This window comes from Gekko japonicus, unplaced genomic scaffold (assembly GCF_001447785.1).
Source record: "Gekko japonicus isolate JY-2015 unplaced genomic scaffold, Gekko_japonicus_V1.1 scaffold4706, whole genome shotgun sequence".
NCBI lineage: Eukaryota > Metazoa > Chordata > Lepidosauria > Squamata > Gekkonidae > Gekko > Gekko japonicus.
The window spans coordinates 715-20552 of NW_015164346.1; the positions used below are offsets into that span (position 1 = coordinate 715).

General features: G+C 48.8%; 1 protein-coding gene across 1 annotated transcript in view; it reads left to right on the forward strand.

Moving 5' to 3' along the window:
- LOC107108440 (zinc finger protein 208-like) overlaps window positions 1–19838 on the forward strand; it is a gene marked incomplete at its 5' end in the record, with an annotated part of 36638 nt that overhangs the window by 612 nt on the left and 16188 nt on the right. The window contains 2 exons of the mRNA XM_015408871.1: window positions 896–1022; window positions 3612–5693. Coding sequence (XP_015264357.1) covers window positions 896–1022; window positions 3612–5693 — 2209 coding nt within the window. The remainder of the gene's footprint in view (window positions 1–895; window positions 1023–3611; window positions 5694–19838) is intronic.

Sequence of the window (19838 nt, forward strand, 5' to 3'; positions counted from 1 at the left end):
GAAAGAGCTTTCTTTGGTTCTTTCTCTGGAGCACTCCTGGCTCATTGTCTCTAGGGATCTTTGCATTATTGCTGAAGAGAAAATGTCTTTACTGTATTCTTGGTGCTTGGCGGGGGGCAACAGTGGGAGAGCTCCTAGTGTTCTGGCCCCACTGCTGGACCTCCTGATGGCACCTGGTATTTCTGGCCACTGTGTGACAGAGTGTTGGACTGGATGGGCCGTTGGCCTGATCCAACATTGGCTTCTCTTATGTTCTTAGGAACTCTCGGTCTGGGGCAAGGGATGCTCTGTATTCTTGACTGTATTCTTGGTGCTTGGGGAGGGCAACAGTGGGAGGGCTTCTAGTGTCCTGGCCCCACTGCTGGACCTCCTGATGGCACCTGGTATTTTTGGCCACTGTGTGACAGAGTGTTGGACTAGATGGGCCACTGGCCTGATCCAACATTGGCTTCTCTTATGTTGTTATATGAACTGTCGCTCTGGGGCAAGTGATGCCCTGTATTCTTGGTGTTTGCGGGGGGGGGGGGCAAAAGTGGGGGGACTTTGGGAGTTCTGGCCCCACTGCTGGACCTCCTGATGGCACCTGGTATTTTTGGCCACTGTGTGACACAGAGTGTTGGACAGGATGGGCCACTGGCCTGACCCAACATTGGCTTCTCTTATGTTCTTAAGGTATAGATAGGAACTCTCAGGCTGGGGCAAGTGATGCACTGTATTCTTGGTGCTTGGGGAGGGCAACAGTGGGAGGGCTTCTAGTGTCCTGGCCCTACTGCTGGACCTCCTGATGGCACCTGGTATTTCTGGCCACTCTGTGACAGAGTGTTGGACTGGATGGGCCATTGGCCTGATCCAACATTGGCGTCTCTTATGTTCTTATGTCTTTTTCTTCTCTCAGGGTCTGGTGAGTTTTGAGGACGTGTCTGTGGATTTCTCAGAGGAGGAGTGGGCTCTGCTGGATCCAGGCCAAAGGGCCCTGCACAGGGAAGTCATGGAGGAGAATTATGGGAACCTGGCCTCTCTCGGTAAGGCTCTGTCTTTCTGGTAGAGCAAGATCTGTTGCTGTTGTTAAACTGTAAAACTGTACTGTAGGAAGTCACCAGACACACAGAAACCTAGAGCTGGAAGGGATCTCATGCTTGCATGCATGAGAAGAGAGTTCCTTTGAAGGAGGGTTCAATGTGAGCAACGAAGGAGGAGGATGCTTGCAGGTGGGCCATATGCATTCAACAACCAGCCTCCTTCTGAGGTTGGACAAGATAGTCAAGGGCTGTAAGTTAACGAGCCAGTAGCTTTTCTTTCATGCTTCTTTGATTCTGCTTAGCTGTATGTAGATCTAGTAGTTACTATGAATTGTGCCTTGCAGTAATGAGGTTAACTAGAGGGCCTGCACATTTCCTTACTCTTGGTCTTGCTACTCAGCAATGATAACATAAGGTTCCCTTTTAGTGATGATCCTCAGGCAACACTAACCCAAAACCGGCTGGCCCTCCCAGGCCTTAAAGACACCAGGCTGGTGATAACTAGGGCCAGGGCCTTCTCAGTGGTGGCTCCGTACTGGTGGAATGAGCTCCCAGAAGAGATCAGGGCCCTGCAGGACCTTTTACAGTTCTGCAGGCCCTGCAAGACGGAGCTCTTCCACCAGGCCTTCGATTCAAGTCTTACGAAGAAAGGCTGAAAGAGTTGGGTATGTTTAGCCTGGGAAAGAGAAGGCTTAGAGGGGACATGATTGCAGTCTTCAAGTATTTGAAGGGCTGTCATGTAGAAGATGGAGCAGATCTATTCTCTCTTGCTCCAGACTGCAAGACTAGGGCCCCGGTTACACAGCAAAGTTGCCACGGGAGAGGCACGGGAGTCCCGCGGATTTTCCAGGCGTGATCTCACCCCAACATCTGGGAAGCGCAGTGCTCCCGTGGCAAACCCGTGGCTCCCCGCCGAAGGTGCGGAGTTAAAAACTAGTACCTACGAGGTACTAGTTTCCTGAAACTGCGGGCCAAGGGCGGGTGTCTGATCGCGTTCCCGGTGGACTTATGTGGCATCCTGTGCCCGCCGCTGTTCGTCTCTGCAAGTTGCCCAACAGCGCATGCGCACAAAGAGCGATTGCCAGTGTGATCGCGCCGCGCGGCTTCTGTGCCGCGCTGCAGGATACCCGCCTGATTGGCATTTTCCCCGAACCATGGGACCTCGACTGGGACGTGTGCTCAGGCAGTCACGGGTTAGTTTCCTCCAGGGCATTTAGCCACGCCTCCCTCCGCGATATCCGGCCCGTGTGGCTGGGGCCTAGATCTAATGGGTGGAAATTACAAGGGAGTCGTTACCGGCTAAATATCAGGAGAAACTTCCTAACTGTAAGAGTGGTTGAGCAGTGGAACAGTCTGCCTCGGGAGCAGTGTTCCCTCTAAGCTGAGTTAGAGTGAGCTAGCTCACAGTTTTTTAGCCTTCGGCTTACACATTTTTGTCTTAGCTCAGGAAGGATGACTCCAGAGCAAACTAATCTATGCAGTAGCCAAATTCCTTGCTCACAACTTTAATGCCAGCAGCTCACCAAGGAGAATTTTTGATCACAAGACTCCACAGCTTAGAGGGAGCTTTGCTCGGGAGGTGGTGGATGCTCCTTCGCTGGGCGTTTTCAAACGGAGGCTGGACGACCATCTTTTGGGTATGTTGTAGGTATGTAGGGCTATCTTTCAGCTATGCTCCTGCAGAGTGCAGGGGGCTGGACTAGATGACCTGCAAGGTCCCTTCCAGCTCTAACATTCTATGATTCTATGATTAGGAGCCGCCTCAAACACCGAGGGGTGACCCTGTGCCCTGGTTTTACCATCTGCAGCCTGTCTCGCCGCACAGATAGGCCCAGCCTCACCTACTGCTAGCCAGGCTCTCTGGGCCTAGTAGGCCTCTGGTAGCACAGCCCAGATCATGACAATTCCATTAGGAACCAGTTACTAAAACAGGTCTGTCTGAAATGACAGGAAAAAAAGTTAGTAACCAGTTCCTGAAATGGAATAGATAGGCTGTCTGAAATCCTTCTTAAATGGGAGATTTCAGGTCTCCCAAGTCCAATGCACTGTATATTGCACTGCATTTTATGTCACTGAATATGTCAAAAAGGGAAACTGAAAACATGGCAGGAACTGTATCCCGAAAAGATAAAAAACAGGTAAGTCTACACTGGATTTCAAGTATTGTTGGATTTCAAGTATTGTCTACTTACCAGTTGGACTGTTGAAAACTTACCTGTATCAATATTGGTTTCACCTGTGGGATTTTTGTAAACACTGCATCTGTTGTATTGTTGAGAAACTGTAGACTTACCTGTTGGATTGTTGATAGCTTACCTGTTGGACTTCCGGAAAAATTTAGGATTTACCAGTTGAATTTGTGTAAATACTACTTAAGTGGTATTCTTAGTTGTATTACTATCAGTTATACTTGTGTTACTCATTAGTAAATTGTTCTATATTTTTTCTTAGCGACTTTTTGCACAGTTTTTAAAATCTTTTCAGGAACTGTATCCCCAGTTACTCTTTTTTTTATTCTGTTAAGCATAGCAGGCGTCTACTGTATTTGTTAGCTGATAGAGACTTAATTTAGTTTTTCTCTTTATCCTACAGGGTGGGAGACCAAGAGCACAAAAGATCAGAGAAGGAAAACTGAAGCAAAGAAGAAAGGAAGGAAGGAATCCGGCATAACTGAAGGCGTCAAATTCACTCCAATCCAAGAAGAAAATCACAAAGGAAAGAAAAAGATGAATATACCTTCCCGGGCAAACAGCTTAAGTGGCACATCAAAAGGCGTAACAGAACAGAGAATGCAAAATGAAGAGAAACAGTGGAAGTGGTCAGAATACAGGATGGGCATCAACAAAATCCTTATTTTCCATGCAAGACTGCAGTTGGAGAACACATTTCACAGATGCGCAGTATGTGGAAAAGGTTTCAGAAAGAAGGGCAACCTTATCGTACATCAGAGACTGCACACTGGAGAAAAGCCATATACATGCTCTGAATGTGGAAAAGGTTTCACTCGCTACTCAGGCCTTGCTTCCCATGAAAGAATTCACACAGGGGAGAAACCATATAAATGCACCAAATGTGGAAAGAGTTTTGGTCACTTTTCCAGCCTTGCTTATCATGAAAGACTACACACAGGGGAGAAACCATATACATGCTCTGAGTGTGGGAAGAGCTTCACAATCTTCTCATCCCTCACTTCCCATCAAAGAATCCACACAGGAGAAAAACCATATAAATGCTCTGAGTGTGGAAAGTGTTTTAGTCATCATTCAAGTCTTACTTCCCATCAAAGAGTTCACACGGGGAAAACCTCAAATAAATGCTTGGAATGTGGAAAGAGTTTCAGCCACAGTGAAAGCTTTACTTACCATCAAAAAATCCACACAGCAGAGAAATTATATAAACGCCCAGAGTGTGGAAAGAACTTCAGAAACCACTTTACTTTTAGTACATTCCACATCAGGGAAAAACCATATAAGTGTACTAAGTGCAGGAACAGTTTCAGTCGCCCTTCAAGCCTTGCTTATCATCAAAGAATTCACACAGGGGAGAAACCGTATAAATGCACCAAGTGTGGAAAGAGTTTCAGTCACTTTTCAAGCTTTGCTTATCATGAAAGAATCCACACAGGGGAGAAACCATATACATGCCCAGAGTGTGGAAAGAGGTTCACAGTCTGCTCATCCCTTGTGTCTCATCAAAGAATACACACAGGGACAAAACCATATAAATGCACTGATTGTGGAAACAGTTTCACTCACCCCTCAAGCCTTGCTTCTCATCAAAGAATTCACACAGGGGAGAAACCATACAAATGCTCTGAGTGTGGAAAGAGCTTCACTTACAGCTCAGGCCTTTCTTCTCATCAAAGAATCCATACAGGGGAGAAACCATACAGATGTTCAGAATGTGGAAAAAACTTCAGTCACTGCTCAGGCCTTGCTTCGCATCAAAGAATCCATACAGGGGAGAAACCATATAAATGTTCTGAATGCGGAAAGGGCTTCACTTACAGCTCGGGCCTTTCTTCTCATCAAAGAATCCATACAGGGGAGAAACCATACAAATGCTCAGACTGTGGAAAGAGCTTCAGTCACTGCTCAGGCCTTGCTTATCATCAAATGGTCCACACAGGGGTAAAACCCTATAAATGCTCTGAGTGTGGAAAGAGCTTTGGTCATAGGGGAAATCTTACTTCCCATCAAAAGATCCATACAGGGGTAAAACCTTACAGATGCTCTGAGTGTGGAAAAAGCTTTGGTCACAGCTCAGGCCTTTCTTCCCATCAGAGAATCCATACAGGGGAGAAACCATATCAGTGCTTGGAGTGTGGAAAGAGTTTCAGTCACAGCTCAGGCCTTGCATATCATCAAATACTCCATACACAGGAGAAATTATATAAGTGCTCCGAGTGTGGAAAGAGCTTCAGTCACAGCTCAGGGCTTGCTTCCCATCAAAGGGTCCATACAGGAGAGAAACCCTATAAATGCTTAGAGTGTGGAAAGAGCTTCAGGCAGAGCTCAAGACTCACTTCCCATCAAAGAATCCACACAGGAGAGAAACCATATCAATGCTCAGAATGTGAAAAGAGCTTCAGTCATGACTCAGGTCTTGCTTCGCATAAAAGAGCTCACACAGGGGAGAAACCATTTATATGCTCTGAGTGTGGAAAGAGATTCAGTCATCGTTCAGGCCTTGCCTACCATCACAGAAGCCACACGAGACAAACTGTATAAGTGCTCCCCTAGCCTTTTCCAAAACTTGGAACAGCTTTGGACAGCCACTATTTTCTCTGGGTGGGGAAATGTACATAGAGCCATCCCAGGGGAATTTGGGGTCATGGAATGCTTGAGCTGGCATCCTGTATAGAATAGCCCTATCCGAGGGTGGAAGATTTCCCTCTGTTGTCCTTGTTAGGATAGTGTGACTTGGAAAAGCATGGAGATTGTGGTTCTCACCAGTCTCTGTGCGGACCTCACTGGCATGATTCTTTTGCAGAGGTATTAGTTGCAGGGGGTTGAGAGGAGGGGCTGACTGGTTTAGAGCATCTGCTTGGCATGCAGAAGGTCCCAGGTTCAATTCCTGATGGCAACTCCAGTTAAAATGGCTTAGCTCATTTCTTCCCAGGTCGGGGACAGAGGGTTGCACTGGGGGACAGTGTGTCCGCCAGATACTCCTTAACATCTCTCTTCTCTCCCCGATGTTGTTTAACATCTACATGTGTCCCTTTGCCCAGCTAGTGTGGAGCTTCAGGCTGGGGTATCATCAATATTCTGATGACACCCAGCTGTACCTGTAATTGGATGGCTACCCAAATACCACCCCAGAAAATCTGGCCATGGGTTTGGAGGCTGTGGTTGGGTGGTTGAAGCAGAGTAGGCGGAAACTGAATCCAGCAAGGATGGAGGTTCTGTGGCTGGGAAGGGGAACTTCAGAGTTGGGATATAGGCTGCCTGCTTTTGACGGGGTGCTACTGACACCGGTGCTGTCTGTCAAGAGTTTGTAATAACAACGGAGGAGGCGGTCTGCCAAATTCCATCCCACTTCTGACACCATGTAATGTCTTTTAGTAGAGAGCAGTGTACCTCTTCTAGCCACGAGGAGACCGACAACCAATACACCAGTACAGCACAGCTTAGGTCCGTAACCTTGTTTATTCAGTAGTATCCTCAATAATAACACACGCCCCGACCTGCAGGGAAGGAGGCTTAAAAAACGGAGAGAGGGAGGAGTGCCTCTCTCAATCCTTTTCAGGTGCATAGCACAATACAACTTAATCTTAAAGAGATATACACCACAACTGTAACTTGCTTTACGCTGGCCTGCCCTTGAAACTGACCTAGAAGCTCCAACTGATCCAGAACGCGGTGGCGCAAGCCCTGACGGGAATGTCATGGACAGCACATATACATCCAGTGCTGCGCCAGCTACACTGGCTCCCATGGGAATCACGAAAAAAATGCCGAGTCAAGTTCAAGGTTTTGGTATTGACCTACAAGGCTTTGAGCGGTCAGGACCAAAGTATCTATGTGACTTTCTCCTCTGTTATGTCCCTGGAAGAGCATTGCCAGGGGCATAGCCAGAAAACTTTGGGTGCTGGGGCACTGGGAAATTTGGGGGGGGCAGGAGAGGGGGGAGTGAGGGAGGAGAGATCCCATCAGCAGGCAGGTGAAGAAGAGAAGGATCTTTCCTTACCTGCCGGCCACACTCGTTTGGCTGGGGTGCTACAGAAGAAGGAGAGTGCATACCCGTCGAGGATTAATTGCACTGGTTGGCTCTCCTTCTCCTCTAGCGGCCAAAGCAAACCCATGCAGCTGGCAGGTAAGGGCATGGGCAGCGGGAGTTGTGGGGCGTGGGGCGCAAGTGAGGGGGCACTGCCCCTAAATGCCCCACTGTGGCTACAGGCCTGAGCGCTACACTCTTCAAATAACGAGCCGGCGGTTCCCGGCCCTAAAGCTATCCGGCTCTCCTCAACCAGGGCCAGGGCCTCTTCGGTTCTGCCCCCAAGTTGGTGCTACTCTCTGCCAAATACCACCAGGGCCCTGTGGGACCTTAAGGAATTCCGCAGGCCCTGTAAGGCAGGGATGTTCCACCAGGCCTTTGGTTGAGGACAGCGATGGTTTCCATCATGGCTGGCACCCTTTCTGCTCCGTCAGATTTTCATGTCTGTTTTACCTTCTTCCCCCCCCCCCCCCCCCCCACCACAAACCCACCATGGGACAAATTAATATATGGCATCTTTTTGTTTGAAATATCTTATTCGTGTTTTAATCGTTTTATCGTGATGTTCTTATGAATGATGTACATCGTCCAGAGCCCTGCACGGCAGGGATTGGGTGATTAACAAATGTCATAGATAAATAAAAAGGACCAGGCAGCAGGTGATGTGAAAGACCTCTACCTGAGACCTGGAGAGCCACTGTTACTCCGAGTACACAGTTATTGTTGTTCAGTCGCACAGGGGTCATTTCGTAGAAAAAGAGGTGCAGGAGCTCATTAGTATAACTCATTAGCATAACTTATTTGCATATGCCACACCCCCTGACATCACTGGACTGTTTTGGATTGCTAGTTATTGGGGGGAGAGGAATGTGCAGATCTGCCCTCGCAGAGGAGGGAGAGCTTGTACCTGAATAAAACTTGGTCTTAAAGGTGCCACTGGACTGTTTTGGGCGGGGGGGGGGCTCTGCAACTTACCTGGCTGCTACTTGCTCTGACTGAGGGGTGCTGGGAGCAGGGGGTGGGGCTTGTTGCATGTGCCCGCCCTCTGGGCTCTTTACTGCCGGAGCTCCGCTCCTGTGCGATCCTGCAGGAAATGACCCCTGCACAGTACTAATCTGTCTGATTCACTAGAAGGCAGCTTCATGTGTGGTAGCAGCTGAAAGGGTCCCATTGACCTCCAAATGCATCTCAGAAATTCTCCATTTGTCTTGGAAGGATCTCCTGTTCAGCCTTTGAACAATTTCTGGAGTGAAATGTTGTCCAGCCCCACTTAACCACTTTCTCCCGATTATTATAAGAATATAACAGAAGCCAATGTTGGATCAGGCCAATAGCCCATCCAGTCCAACAGTCTGTGTCACACAGTGGTCAAAAATACCAGGTGCCATCAGGAGGTCCACCAGTGGGGCCAGGACACTAGAGGCTCTCCCACTGTTCCCCCCCCCCAAGCACCAAGAATACAGAGCATCACTTGCCCCGGACCGAGAGTTCCTAAGTACATGAGAAGCCATTGTTGGATCAGACTAATGGCCCATCCAGTCCAATGTTCTGTCACACTGTGGCCAAAAACATCAGGAGGTCCAGCAGTGGGGCCAGGACACTAGAAGCCTTCCCACTGTTGCCCAAGCACCAAAAATACAGAGCATCACTTGCCCCAGACAGAGAGTTCCTATCTCTAACTTGTGGCTAATAGCTACAGATGGACCTCTGATCGATATGTTTATCTCATTCCCTCTTGAAACCGTCCATGCTTGTAGCCGCCGCCACCTCCTGTGGCAGTGAATTCCATGTGTTAATCACTCTTTGGGTGAAGAAGGACTTCCTCTTATCCATTCTAACCTGACTGCTCAGCAATTTCATGGAGTGCCCACCAGTTCTTGTATTGTGAGAAAGGGAGAGAAGTACCTCTTTCTCTACCTGCTCTACCTGCTCTATCCCACGCATAATCTTGTAAACCTTGATCATGTCACCCCTCAGCCGTCGTTTCTCCAAGCTAAAGAGCCCCAAGCGCTCTAGTTGCCCTTTTCTGCATTTTTCCCAGTGCTGTAATATCCTTTCTGAGGTGTGGTGACCAGAACTGTACACAGTATTCCAAATGAGGTCGCACCATCAATTTATACAGGAGCGTTATGATACTGACAATTATCTTGTTGTGACTATTAAGTCATCCTGAGATGAAGTAGATAGTACGTTTCTGCCAACATTGCATCTGCAAGACATCCAGTGGAGACGTTCTGTGTTGTTAGAAGATATTATGCACTCTTCCTATCAAGAAGCCATTGAGCCTTTTGCTGCTTTTTTCCTTGAAATAATTTATTGCCTTGAAATAATTGGTTTGAGTCCTACTGGCAGTGAGACTAGACAATACTGGCCTTGATGGACCAAAGGTCTGATCTGATATAAGGTAGCTCCATATGTTCATGTGTGAGTGACCAATCTCAACTCCTTTTGGGAAACCCCTTTCTGAGCTTTTGGAGTAAAACTCTCACTTCACTAGACGTCTGCCTCCACCATTCAAGGGTCTTTACGTATCTGCCCTACAACCCTCCCACTGCCTTGAGTCAGTAAAAGATTTGGGCATGGCTCAAGTGGTTAAGACGCTGAACTGCAGGCTGTGGAAGGGCGGTAGTTCAGCAGTTTGAGACCCGAGTATGCCGCATGACGGAGTGAGCTCCCGTCTCTAGTTCCAGCTCCTGCCAACCTAGCAGTTCGAAAGCAAGAAATTGCAAGTAGATAAATAGGTACCACTTCAGTGGGGAGGTAACAGCGTTCCGTGCACCTTGGCGTTTAATCATGCCGGCCACATGACCACGGAAACATCTTCGGACAGCGCTGGCTCTTCGGCTTGGAAACGGAGATGAGCACTGCAACCCTAGAGTCGGATTGGACTGGCTTTCGAGCAAGGGAATCTTTACCTTTTACCATGTTTTATATGTTTTTACCTATGGCATGGTAAATGACCTTGCCCTTGTTAGCCGCCCTGAGCCCATTGGGGAGGGCGGGATACAAATATGAAAAATAAACAAACAAATAAATAATAAAATACCTTTACCTTCCTTACATATGAGGGGCTGCGGTGGCTCAGAGGTTAAGATGCTGAGCTGCAGACTGGAAGGTCCGTAGTTAAACAGTTCGAGACCCGAGTTCCGCATGACAGTCTCTGGCCCCAGCTCCTGCCAACCTAGCAGTTCGAAAGCAAGAAGTTGCAGGTAGATAAATAGGTACCGCTTAGGTGGGAAGGTAACACGCTGGCCACATGGCCACAGAGAAGTCTTTGGACAGCGCTGGCTCTTCAGCTTGGAAACAGAGATGAGCCCCCTAGAGTTGGATTCGACTGGCTTTCGAGCAAGGGAAACCTTGCCCTTTACTGGCATATGTAATCCTTCAGGGGGAAAACACTAATCTTATAGGAGAGAAGAAGAGATTGGATTTATACCCTGCTCTTCACTACCTGAAGGAGTCTCAGAGCGGCTTACAATCTCCTTTCCTTTCCCCTCCCCACAGCAGAGGTAGGTGGGGCTGAGAGAAGAGCTCTGAAAGAACCTGTGACTGACCTAAGGTAACACCAGCAGCTGCCTATGGAGGAGTGGGGAATCAAAGCCAGTTCTCCCAGATTGGAGTCTGCACTTTTGACCACTACACCAAAAACACACAAATAAGTAGATATTACGTGGAAGCTTTATCAAAAGCCTTACTGAAATCAAGATAAACGATGTCTACAGCAGTCGCCTTTCAAAGCTGTCTGTGCGTGTGGCTAGCCTATCACTAACCCCCTGAAAGAAAATTCAGCATCTCTAGTTGTGTCCCGATCTATTACTATGAGAAGAAACGATAACTGGGATGCCGATTCATTCAGGGCTTTTTTCTGCCATGAGAACATGGTTAGCTGTGCATTATTTGTAGTGTATTTTAATAAAACAGAGAAGAAAGTGATGCTGGGGAGGTTGGCCAGACCTGATGGCCAGGTATTCAGTCTGCTGTGCAGGCTGGTTGAGTCTTAGAACTCCACTGATGATGGAAAGTAGACCTTTCCTCCTGCGATGTCCCAGACCTCTGTGGCGGAGAGAACTTGTGACTGACCCAAGGTCACACCAGCAGCTGCATGTGGGCGAGTGGGGGAATCAAACCCAGTTCTCCCAGATTAGAGTCCCTGCACTCCCAACCACTACACCAAATTTAGTGGCAGCATTGGTGTAGCATATTCCCTAGGTCGCAATTCTTCTGTTTTTTAATGATCCAATGGTGCGGGATGTCCAGTGGACCCCAACCAACCACTGAAGATTATTTTGGAGGGTCTGAGGTCCAGGGGACCTGAGACAGTGCAGAGAAGGGACTCTCAAGAGGAGCTAGGGTTTTAAAACTTGAAAGAGAAAGAAGGAGAATCTGTGTGTGTTTGGAATACTTCCGGAGTTCACCGGAATGGACGTGCATGAGTTGTGTGTGGCAGTTGTGAGTGGCTCTCCTTCTGTAAGCCTCTGCCTGAAATGCTGTTACCTTGGCTGGGTCAAAACCCCATGCCCCCCCGCCCTGGTGTCAAGGTGAGGTCCCCTGTACGTGTGTGTGCCCATTGCATATGAAGATTGGAATGTTTGTTGGTGAATCTCTACATAACATTTAGTGAAAATAAGTATGTTGCCCAAAGAGCCTACGGACAGCCTACCCTCCCTGAATCGCTTTGGGATAAGTGGCTGTCAGTCTTGAAGAGGGTGGAACCTCGTACAGTTCCTCGTTGTGTGCCTTTCCCATTTCCTGCCCCCATTGTATAAAAAGGTAAAGGTTCCCTTGCTCGAAAGCCAGTCGAATCCGACTCTAGGGTTGCGGTGCTCATCTCCGTTTCAAAGCCGAAGAGCCAGCGCTGTCCGAAGACATTTCCGTGGTCATGTGGCCGTTTCAAAGCCGAAGAGCCAGCGCTGTCTGAAGACATTTCCGTGGTCATGTGGCCGGCATGACTAAATACCAAGGCGCACGGAACGCTGTTACCTTCCCACCGAAGTGGTACCTATTTATCTACTTGCAATTTCTGGCTTTCGAACTGCTAGGTTGGCAGGAGCTGGAACTAGAGACGGGAGCTCACCCTGTCTTGCGGCACCCGGGTCTTGAACTGCTGAACTACTGACCTTCCACAGCCTGCAGCTCAGCATCTTAACCACTTGAGCCACCGCAGCTCCAGCTGTCTAACCATTGTATAACGAACTTCTATTTTTCTAACTACAGATGGAATGCAAACTTCCTCAGAAATACAAAGACTGCATTTCAGACATCACAAGAAGCTCCAATTATGTTGAGATCTGGGCACGACGATGACTTGTTTCTACGCTTTCGTGCAAACATCCCTTTTGCTCACCCTGTCTTTATAATTTAAAAAATATATATTTATTTAACATTTCTACCTTGCTTTTTGGCTACTGGGTTGTTGTTGTTCAGTCGCACAGTCAAGTCCAACTCTTCGCGCCCCCATGGACCACATCACGCCAGGACCTCCTGTCTTCTGTTGTCCTCCGAAGTTTCCTTAATTTCATGTTCGTTGCATCGATAACTGTCTAACCATGTCATCCTTTGCCTTCTTTTTTTTTGGCCCCCTGGAGGGGATTTTTATTGCTTTTTAAATTAGACTACAAACTACAGAGAAATAGGGGAAGGGAACTACAATTAGGGAGAAAGTAAAGATAACCACTACTGACTAAAAACCCAAGAGAAGTAGATTATTAAAACAGCTTAATTATAAAATCATTCCTTAAATCGCTGATATCTTTTGAACTTAGTCAGACATGCTAAAATATCTTTTAACACATAAATTTAACTGTTAGAGAAACCCCAGAGCCATCCCATTATTAAAAACCATATTTTCAAGGGCACAATTCAGAGTCCTTCAGCCTTCATTTTTTCTTTTCTTGTCTTTTCCTCAGTTTGTATGGACTTTTAGGGGCGGCCGTCTCCTTCTTCATTGACCTTCAATCTTTCCCAGCATCAGGGTCTTCTCCAGTGAGGGCTCCCTTCTCATTGGGTGGCCAAAGTATTTGAGCTTCATCTTCAGTATCTGGTCTTCCAGGGAACAGTCAGGGTCGATTTCTTTTAGGATTGACTGATCTGATCTCCTTGCTGTCCAGGGGACTCTCAAGAGTCTTCTTCAGCACCATAATTCAAAATAATCTATTCTTCGGCGCTCGGCCTTCCTTATAGTCCAACTCGCAGCCATACATGACTACTGGGAATACCATTGCTTTGACCATGTGGACTTTTGTTGGCAGGGTGATGTCTCTACTTTTTATCATGCTGTCTAGGTTTGCCATCGCTTTCCTCCCAAGGAGCAGGCGTCTTTTAGTTTCATGCCTGCAGTCACCATCTGCAGTGATCTTGGATCCCAGGAACGTGAAGTCTGTCATTGACTGACAGAAATCTACTTACAATGCAACAATTTTGAAATATGGTAAATATCATAATCCTGCCAACCTAGTAGTTCAAAAGCAAGAAATTGCAAGTAGATAAATGGGTACCGCTTTGGTGGGAAGGTAACAGCATTCCTTGCACCTTGGCATTTAGTCATGCCGGCCACATAAAGTGATCATGTCCCTGTGACATCCAGGCATTCAGTAGTAGAAATTAGATTCCCATAGTTCTCTGTGCAGACCTTTGGCCTGGATCCAGCCACATGACCGCAGAAACATCTTCGGACAGTGCTGGCTCTTCGGCTTGGAAATGGAGATGAGCACCGCCCCCTAGAGTCAGATTCAACTGGCTTTTGAGCAAGGGAAACCTACCCTTACTAAATAGCATAAACCTTTATGACAAATTATATGGGGGGGGGTTTGGACAGAAGATCACAAGCCAGAACAATTTGATAAAACCGCGCACAACTAGTGAAACCAGTACCGTTCTGAAACAAAAAAATCGCCATTCAGCAGTTCACCATTAAACAGCCTTAACTCAGCTCTTCCCAAGGGCCACACATGAATTATCTTGGGAATTTTCACCCTTGGAGAAGAGGAGGTTGACAGGGGCTCTCTTGAAGTCCTTGAAAGTTTGTCAAGAGGAGGGCGGGGAGCGGTTCCTGTTGGCAGCAGAGGGCAGAACGCTCAATAATAGGTTTAAATTACTGGCGCCAAACTACTTGCTGGATATTAGGATTTTCCCCAGTGGTCCACAGGGTGAGGCAGTCTCAACTTCTCGGAAGAAGCTCACAAATGCAATTGTACACAAAATACACCTAATATAAACAACCCCAGTAATAATGCACCACAACACATTGCAGACCATGTTAAGCACACACACATACACGGCCATGCTGTCAAAGTGTCTATGCGGCACCAGGCCACATTTCCAATGTAAATACATAAACAATAACTCTGGTCGAATAGGACGTCCTGCAGTAGTGCTTTTCAAATACTTCATACAGGCAGGTGTGCACAGATGCAAAAATTTGGAGCGCAAAAGTACAGTGCCTTAGAGTCGATCCTCCAAAGCAGCCCTGTTCTCTCCAGGGGAACTGAGATCTGAAGCCTAGAGAGGAGATCTAATCCCGGGGGAGCCCTAGGTCCCACCTGGAGGCTGGCATCCCGGGGTGCCGCCGCTTGCCTTCCCAGCTGTAAACAGGGCGCGACTCCGGCCGGCGGGGTGCGAATTCCCTCGAAGGGGTTAAAGGGAGCGAGTTCGGATTTCCTAGCCCTGCGGCCAGGGGAGGAGGAGGAGGAGGAGGAGGCGCGCTGAGGTCACTTCCATCCGAGGCCCCCCTCCCCCCCGTGGGAAAGCGGCCTTTGTCTTTCCCACGCGTGCCACTCCCGGTCGCCGGCAGATCAGGTGAGTTGGGGAGGCATTGGGGCCGGGGGAGTCCCAGGGCCCCCCCTGGGGGGGGGGAGTTCCCAGACAGGGGTGGGTGGGAGGGAGAGCTGCAGATTTAGACAAGGAAGCGACCATCGCCCGGCCCCTCCTCCTCCTCCTCCTCCTGCTCTGCAACTGCTCCATTCAAGAGCCGGGGAGGGGCGGGGGGTGCTCCATTCCGCCTCTCTGTGCAGAAAGGAACATAAGAGAAGCCAGTGTTGGATCAGGCCAAAGGCCCATCCAGTCCAACACTCTGTGTCACACAGTGGCCAAAAATACCAGGGGCCATCAGGAGATCCACCAGTGGGGTCGGGACACTAGAAGCCCTCCCACTGTTGCCCCCCCCCCCAGCACCAAGAAGACAGAGCATCCCTTGCCCCAGCGCCCCTATCTATACCTTGTGGCTAATAGCCACTGATGGACCTCTGCTCCAGATGCCTATCTAATTCCCTTTTGAAGCCAGTCGTCGTTTCTCCAAGCTAAAGAGCCCTAAGCAGAGTGATTGGAAGAAAGGGGAGGCGGGAGTTGGATGGGGTCTGGGTGGGGGAGATGGATCAAGATGGTTAACCGCGTCTGTCTGTCTGTCTGTCTGCCTGCATCAGTAGAAAAGAGCAAGAGTCCAGGAGCACCTTCAAGACTAACAAAATCTGTGGCAGGGGTGGAGCTTTCGTGAGCCACTGCTCACGCCCTCAGATACAAGGTGACCCACAAAACGCATACCCCATCACAAATTTTGTCAGTCTTTAAAAGAAGAGGAGATTGGATTTATACCCCACTCTTCACTACTCTAAGGAGTCTCAGAGCACCTTACAATCTCCTTTCCCCTCCCCTCCCTACAAAAGACACCCTGTGGGGTAAGTGGGGGCTGAGAGAGAGCTCTCTCTCGAGGACTGCCCTTGAGAGAACAGCTCTGAGAGAACTTGTGACTGGCCCAAGGTCATCCGGCGGCTGCAAGTGGAGGAGTGGGGAATCAAACCCTCTTCTCTTCTTCCTCTTCTCCCAGATTAGAGTCTGCACACTTAACCACTACACCAAACTGGCTCTCAGACCAAACCAAGGTGCTACTGGACTCTTGCTCTTTTCTACTGAGGGGGGGGGACAGGGATGCTAGCCTCCATGTGGGACCTGGGGGATCCCCTGGAATTATAGCTCATTTCTAGATTATTAAAATCAACCCCTCTGGAGAGAATGGGTGCTTTATGGATTCTAGGGCAACTAGAATGATAAAAGGGTTGGAACACTTTCCCTATGAAGAAACGTTAAAGCGCTTGGGGCTCTTCAGCTTGGAGAAACGATGGCTCAGGGGTGACACGATTGAGGTCTATAAGATTATGCATGGGATAGAGCAGGTAGAGAAAGAAGTACTTTTCTCCCTTTCTCACAATACAAGAACTCAGCTCGCGGGCACTCCATGAAATTGCTGAGCAGTCAAGTTAGAATGGATAAGAGGAAGTCCTTCTTCACCCAAAGAGTGATTAACACATGGAATTCACTGCCACAGGAGGTGGCGGGGGCTACAAGCATGGACGGTTTCAAGAGGGAATGAGATAAACATATGGAGCAGAGGTCCATCAGTGTCTATTAGCCACAAGGTATAGAGAGGAACTCTCGGTCTGGGGCAAGGGATGCTCTGTATTCTTGGTGCTGGGGGGGGAGCAACAGTGGGAGGGGCTTCTAGTGTCCTGGCCCCACTGCTGGACCTCCTGATGGCACCAGGTATTTCTGGCCACTGTGTGACACAGAGTGTTGGACTAGAAGGGCCATTGGCCTGACCTAACATTGGCTTCTCTTATGTTCTTAGGAACTCTCAGTCTGGGGCAAGGGATGCTCTGTATTCTTGGGGCTTGGGGGGGGGGGCAACAGGGGGCGAGCTTCTAGTGTCCCACTCTTGGACCTCCTGATGGCACCAGGTATTTCTGGCCACTGTGTGACACAGAGTGTTGGACTAGAAGGGCCATTGGCCTGATCCATCATTGGCGTCTCTTATGTTCTTATGTTCACTGTACCCCACGGAGGTCCCTGTCCTCACCGGGCTCCATCCCCAAATGTCCCGGAGTCTCCCAACCTGGATCTTGCAACCCTACCCCCCCCCCATCCCTGCACTGGTAGACGGGAGGGGGGACCTGGCAACCCTGGGGGAGATGGTTGCTGTATGGAGGAAGTTCAGGGAGATTCAGGTAGGGCTGCCAGTTCAGGGTTGGGAAGTTCCTGGAGGTTGGGGAGGGGGGGAGTCTGAGGAGGGCGGGGTTTGGGGGAGGGGAGGGACTTCAGTGGAGGGTATAAGGCCATTCAGTCCACCTTCCAACTTTATTTATTCTTTAGATTTGTATCCCGCCCTCCCCGAATCAGTTCCCTCTAAGCGGAGTTAGTGTGAGCTAGCGCACAGTTTTTTAGCCTCCGGCTCACACATTTTTGTCTTCGCTCAGGAAGGACGGCTCCAGGGCAAACCGATTTATGCAGCAACCAAATCGCTCGCTCACAACTTTAATGCCAGTGGCTCACAAAGTAGGATTTTTGCTCAATAAGACTCCACAGCTTAGAGGGAGTATTGGTTGTCATTCCGGGGGATCTCCGGCCATCGCCTGGAGATTGGCAACCATTGGCTGGAGAAAGCAAGGGGGGGTTAGGGGCAATGTTCCCTCTAAACTGTGGAGTCTTGTGAGCAAAAATTCTGCTTTGTGAGCTACTGGCATTAAAGTTGTGAGGGAGTGATTTGGCTGCTGCCAAATCTAGTTTGCTCTGGAGCCATCCCTTCCTGAGCTAAGACAAAAATGTGTGAGCTGGAGGCTAAAAAACAGTGAGCCAGCTCACACTAACTCAGCTTAGAGGGAACACTGGTTAGGGGCAAGCGAATTGCAGGTCCTCTGATGGGTCAAACTAGCGTGGAGCAGAGAGTGGGAAGAGAAGCACGGTTTTCTCCATGGAGGGGAGGCCCAGTGCTATTCAGTTTGCTGATGGCTGATCGGGAGTTCTCTCTCTGTGTGAAAATGATGCCAAAGTTGGGGGTAGGGAATGCAGTGGCCCAGTTTTCAGGGGACTTCAAATGATTCAGGGTGGGGAGAGGATGAGAGCAGAATTCGGAGAGCACCCAAGCGTCAAATGAAGCTGGATACTGAGAAACTCCAGGGGTCAAAACTCACAATGCCATTTCCATTTCATTTGAAACACTTCCCACTCTGAAATTGTAGCTCCCGAGACAGTTGACAAATCTCCCGTAATACAATTACAAGCGAGGGCTGTGGCTCAGTGGCAGAGCATCTGCTTGGCACATGCAAAAGGTCCCAAGTTCAATCCCTCGCATCTCCAGTTACTTATTTATCGTATGGCAGAGTTACACACAGGAAGCGTATAACAACATAAAAATATGTAACCAAGTTTATACAACGGGTATGCAGACTGATTGGGCAATCCCCCTAAATACGAATATCTAGTTTTTCAATCCACTCAGTCGCAGCCGGGGAAGAGTACAAAGAGCTCTGTCACATCTCCCTGGAAAGCACGAGGCTCACATTCCTGTGACAGAAGGAAAATAGTTTGGAGGGCTGCACCACAATTGCATTCGGGTCCTGGTATGTTGCCCCATTTAAACAACAGGTCTGCAGAACTGTCAATGCCTGTTTGTTTTCCATTAGCCGTCCTCCATAGTTTACATGGCAAGTCAAATCATGCGGGCCTCTTGTTGGTGTTTATCAAGTTATAGATTGCACCCCATGTTGTTGCTCCTCCTCCTCCTCCTCCTCCTCCTCCTCCTCCTCTTCTTCTTCTTGTAATTTCCGGGTTCTCCTCTGGACCCTTTTAAAAAATCCATGTAACATTTTCTGCTCTTCAAGTCCTTGGGGAGGCAGAGAAGTTGAAATTTTGTGCATGCCACTGAGAGGGCATTTAGCTGATTTATTTTATTAGTTATTTGTTTAATTTGTATCTCGCCCTCCCCACCGTGGTGGGCTCAAGGCGGCTTACAGAATATATAAATATGTATTAAAACAAGAAGATATGTTAAAACACAGAAAATTGAATTAAAACCCCAACCTGTAAAATTTAGGTATTAAGGAACATTGTTGTTGTTCAGTCGCACAGTCGAGTCCGACTCTTCGCGACCCCATGGACAAGATCTCGCCAGGCCCTCCTGTCTTCCGCCGTCCACTGAAGCTGGCTCAACTTCATGTTCGTTGCATCTATGACACTGTCCAACCATCTCATCCTTTGCCGTCCCCTTCTTCTTTGACCTTCAATCTTTCCCAGCATCAGGGTCTTCTCCAGGGAGTGCTCCCTTCTCATTGGGTGGCCAAAGTATTTGAGCTTCAGTTTCAGTCTTTGGCCTTCCAGAGAACAGTCAGGGTTGATTTCTTTTAGGATTGACTGATTTGATCTCCTTGCAGTCCAAGGGACTCTCAAGAGTCTTCTCCAGCACCATAGTTCAAAAGAATCTATTCTTCGGCACTCGGCCTTCCTTATAGTGCAACTCTCGCAGCCATACATGACTACTAGGGTTCCCAAGTAGCACTTACCTCCTCCGCGGGGGACTCATTGGTGGCTCCCGGTGCGCGCGCGCTTCGCACTTCGCGCCGCATGCACATCACTACAAAGTGACGTTATGACGCCGGGCACGCTGGGGGCGGGGCCATGACCATACAAGGGAAAACCATAGAGTTTTCCCTTGTATGGCCGTGGCCCTGCCCCCAGCGTGCCCGGCGTCATTGCATCACTTCCTGGTGATGCGCACGCCGGGGCGGGGTTCTCCCTGGGGCCCAATTCGCCGGCATCGGGGAACGGGCCTCTGGGGCGGGG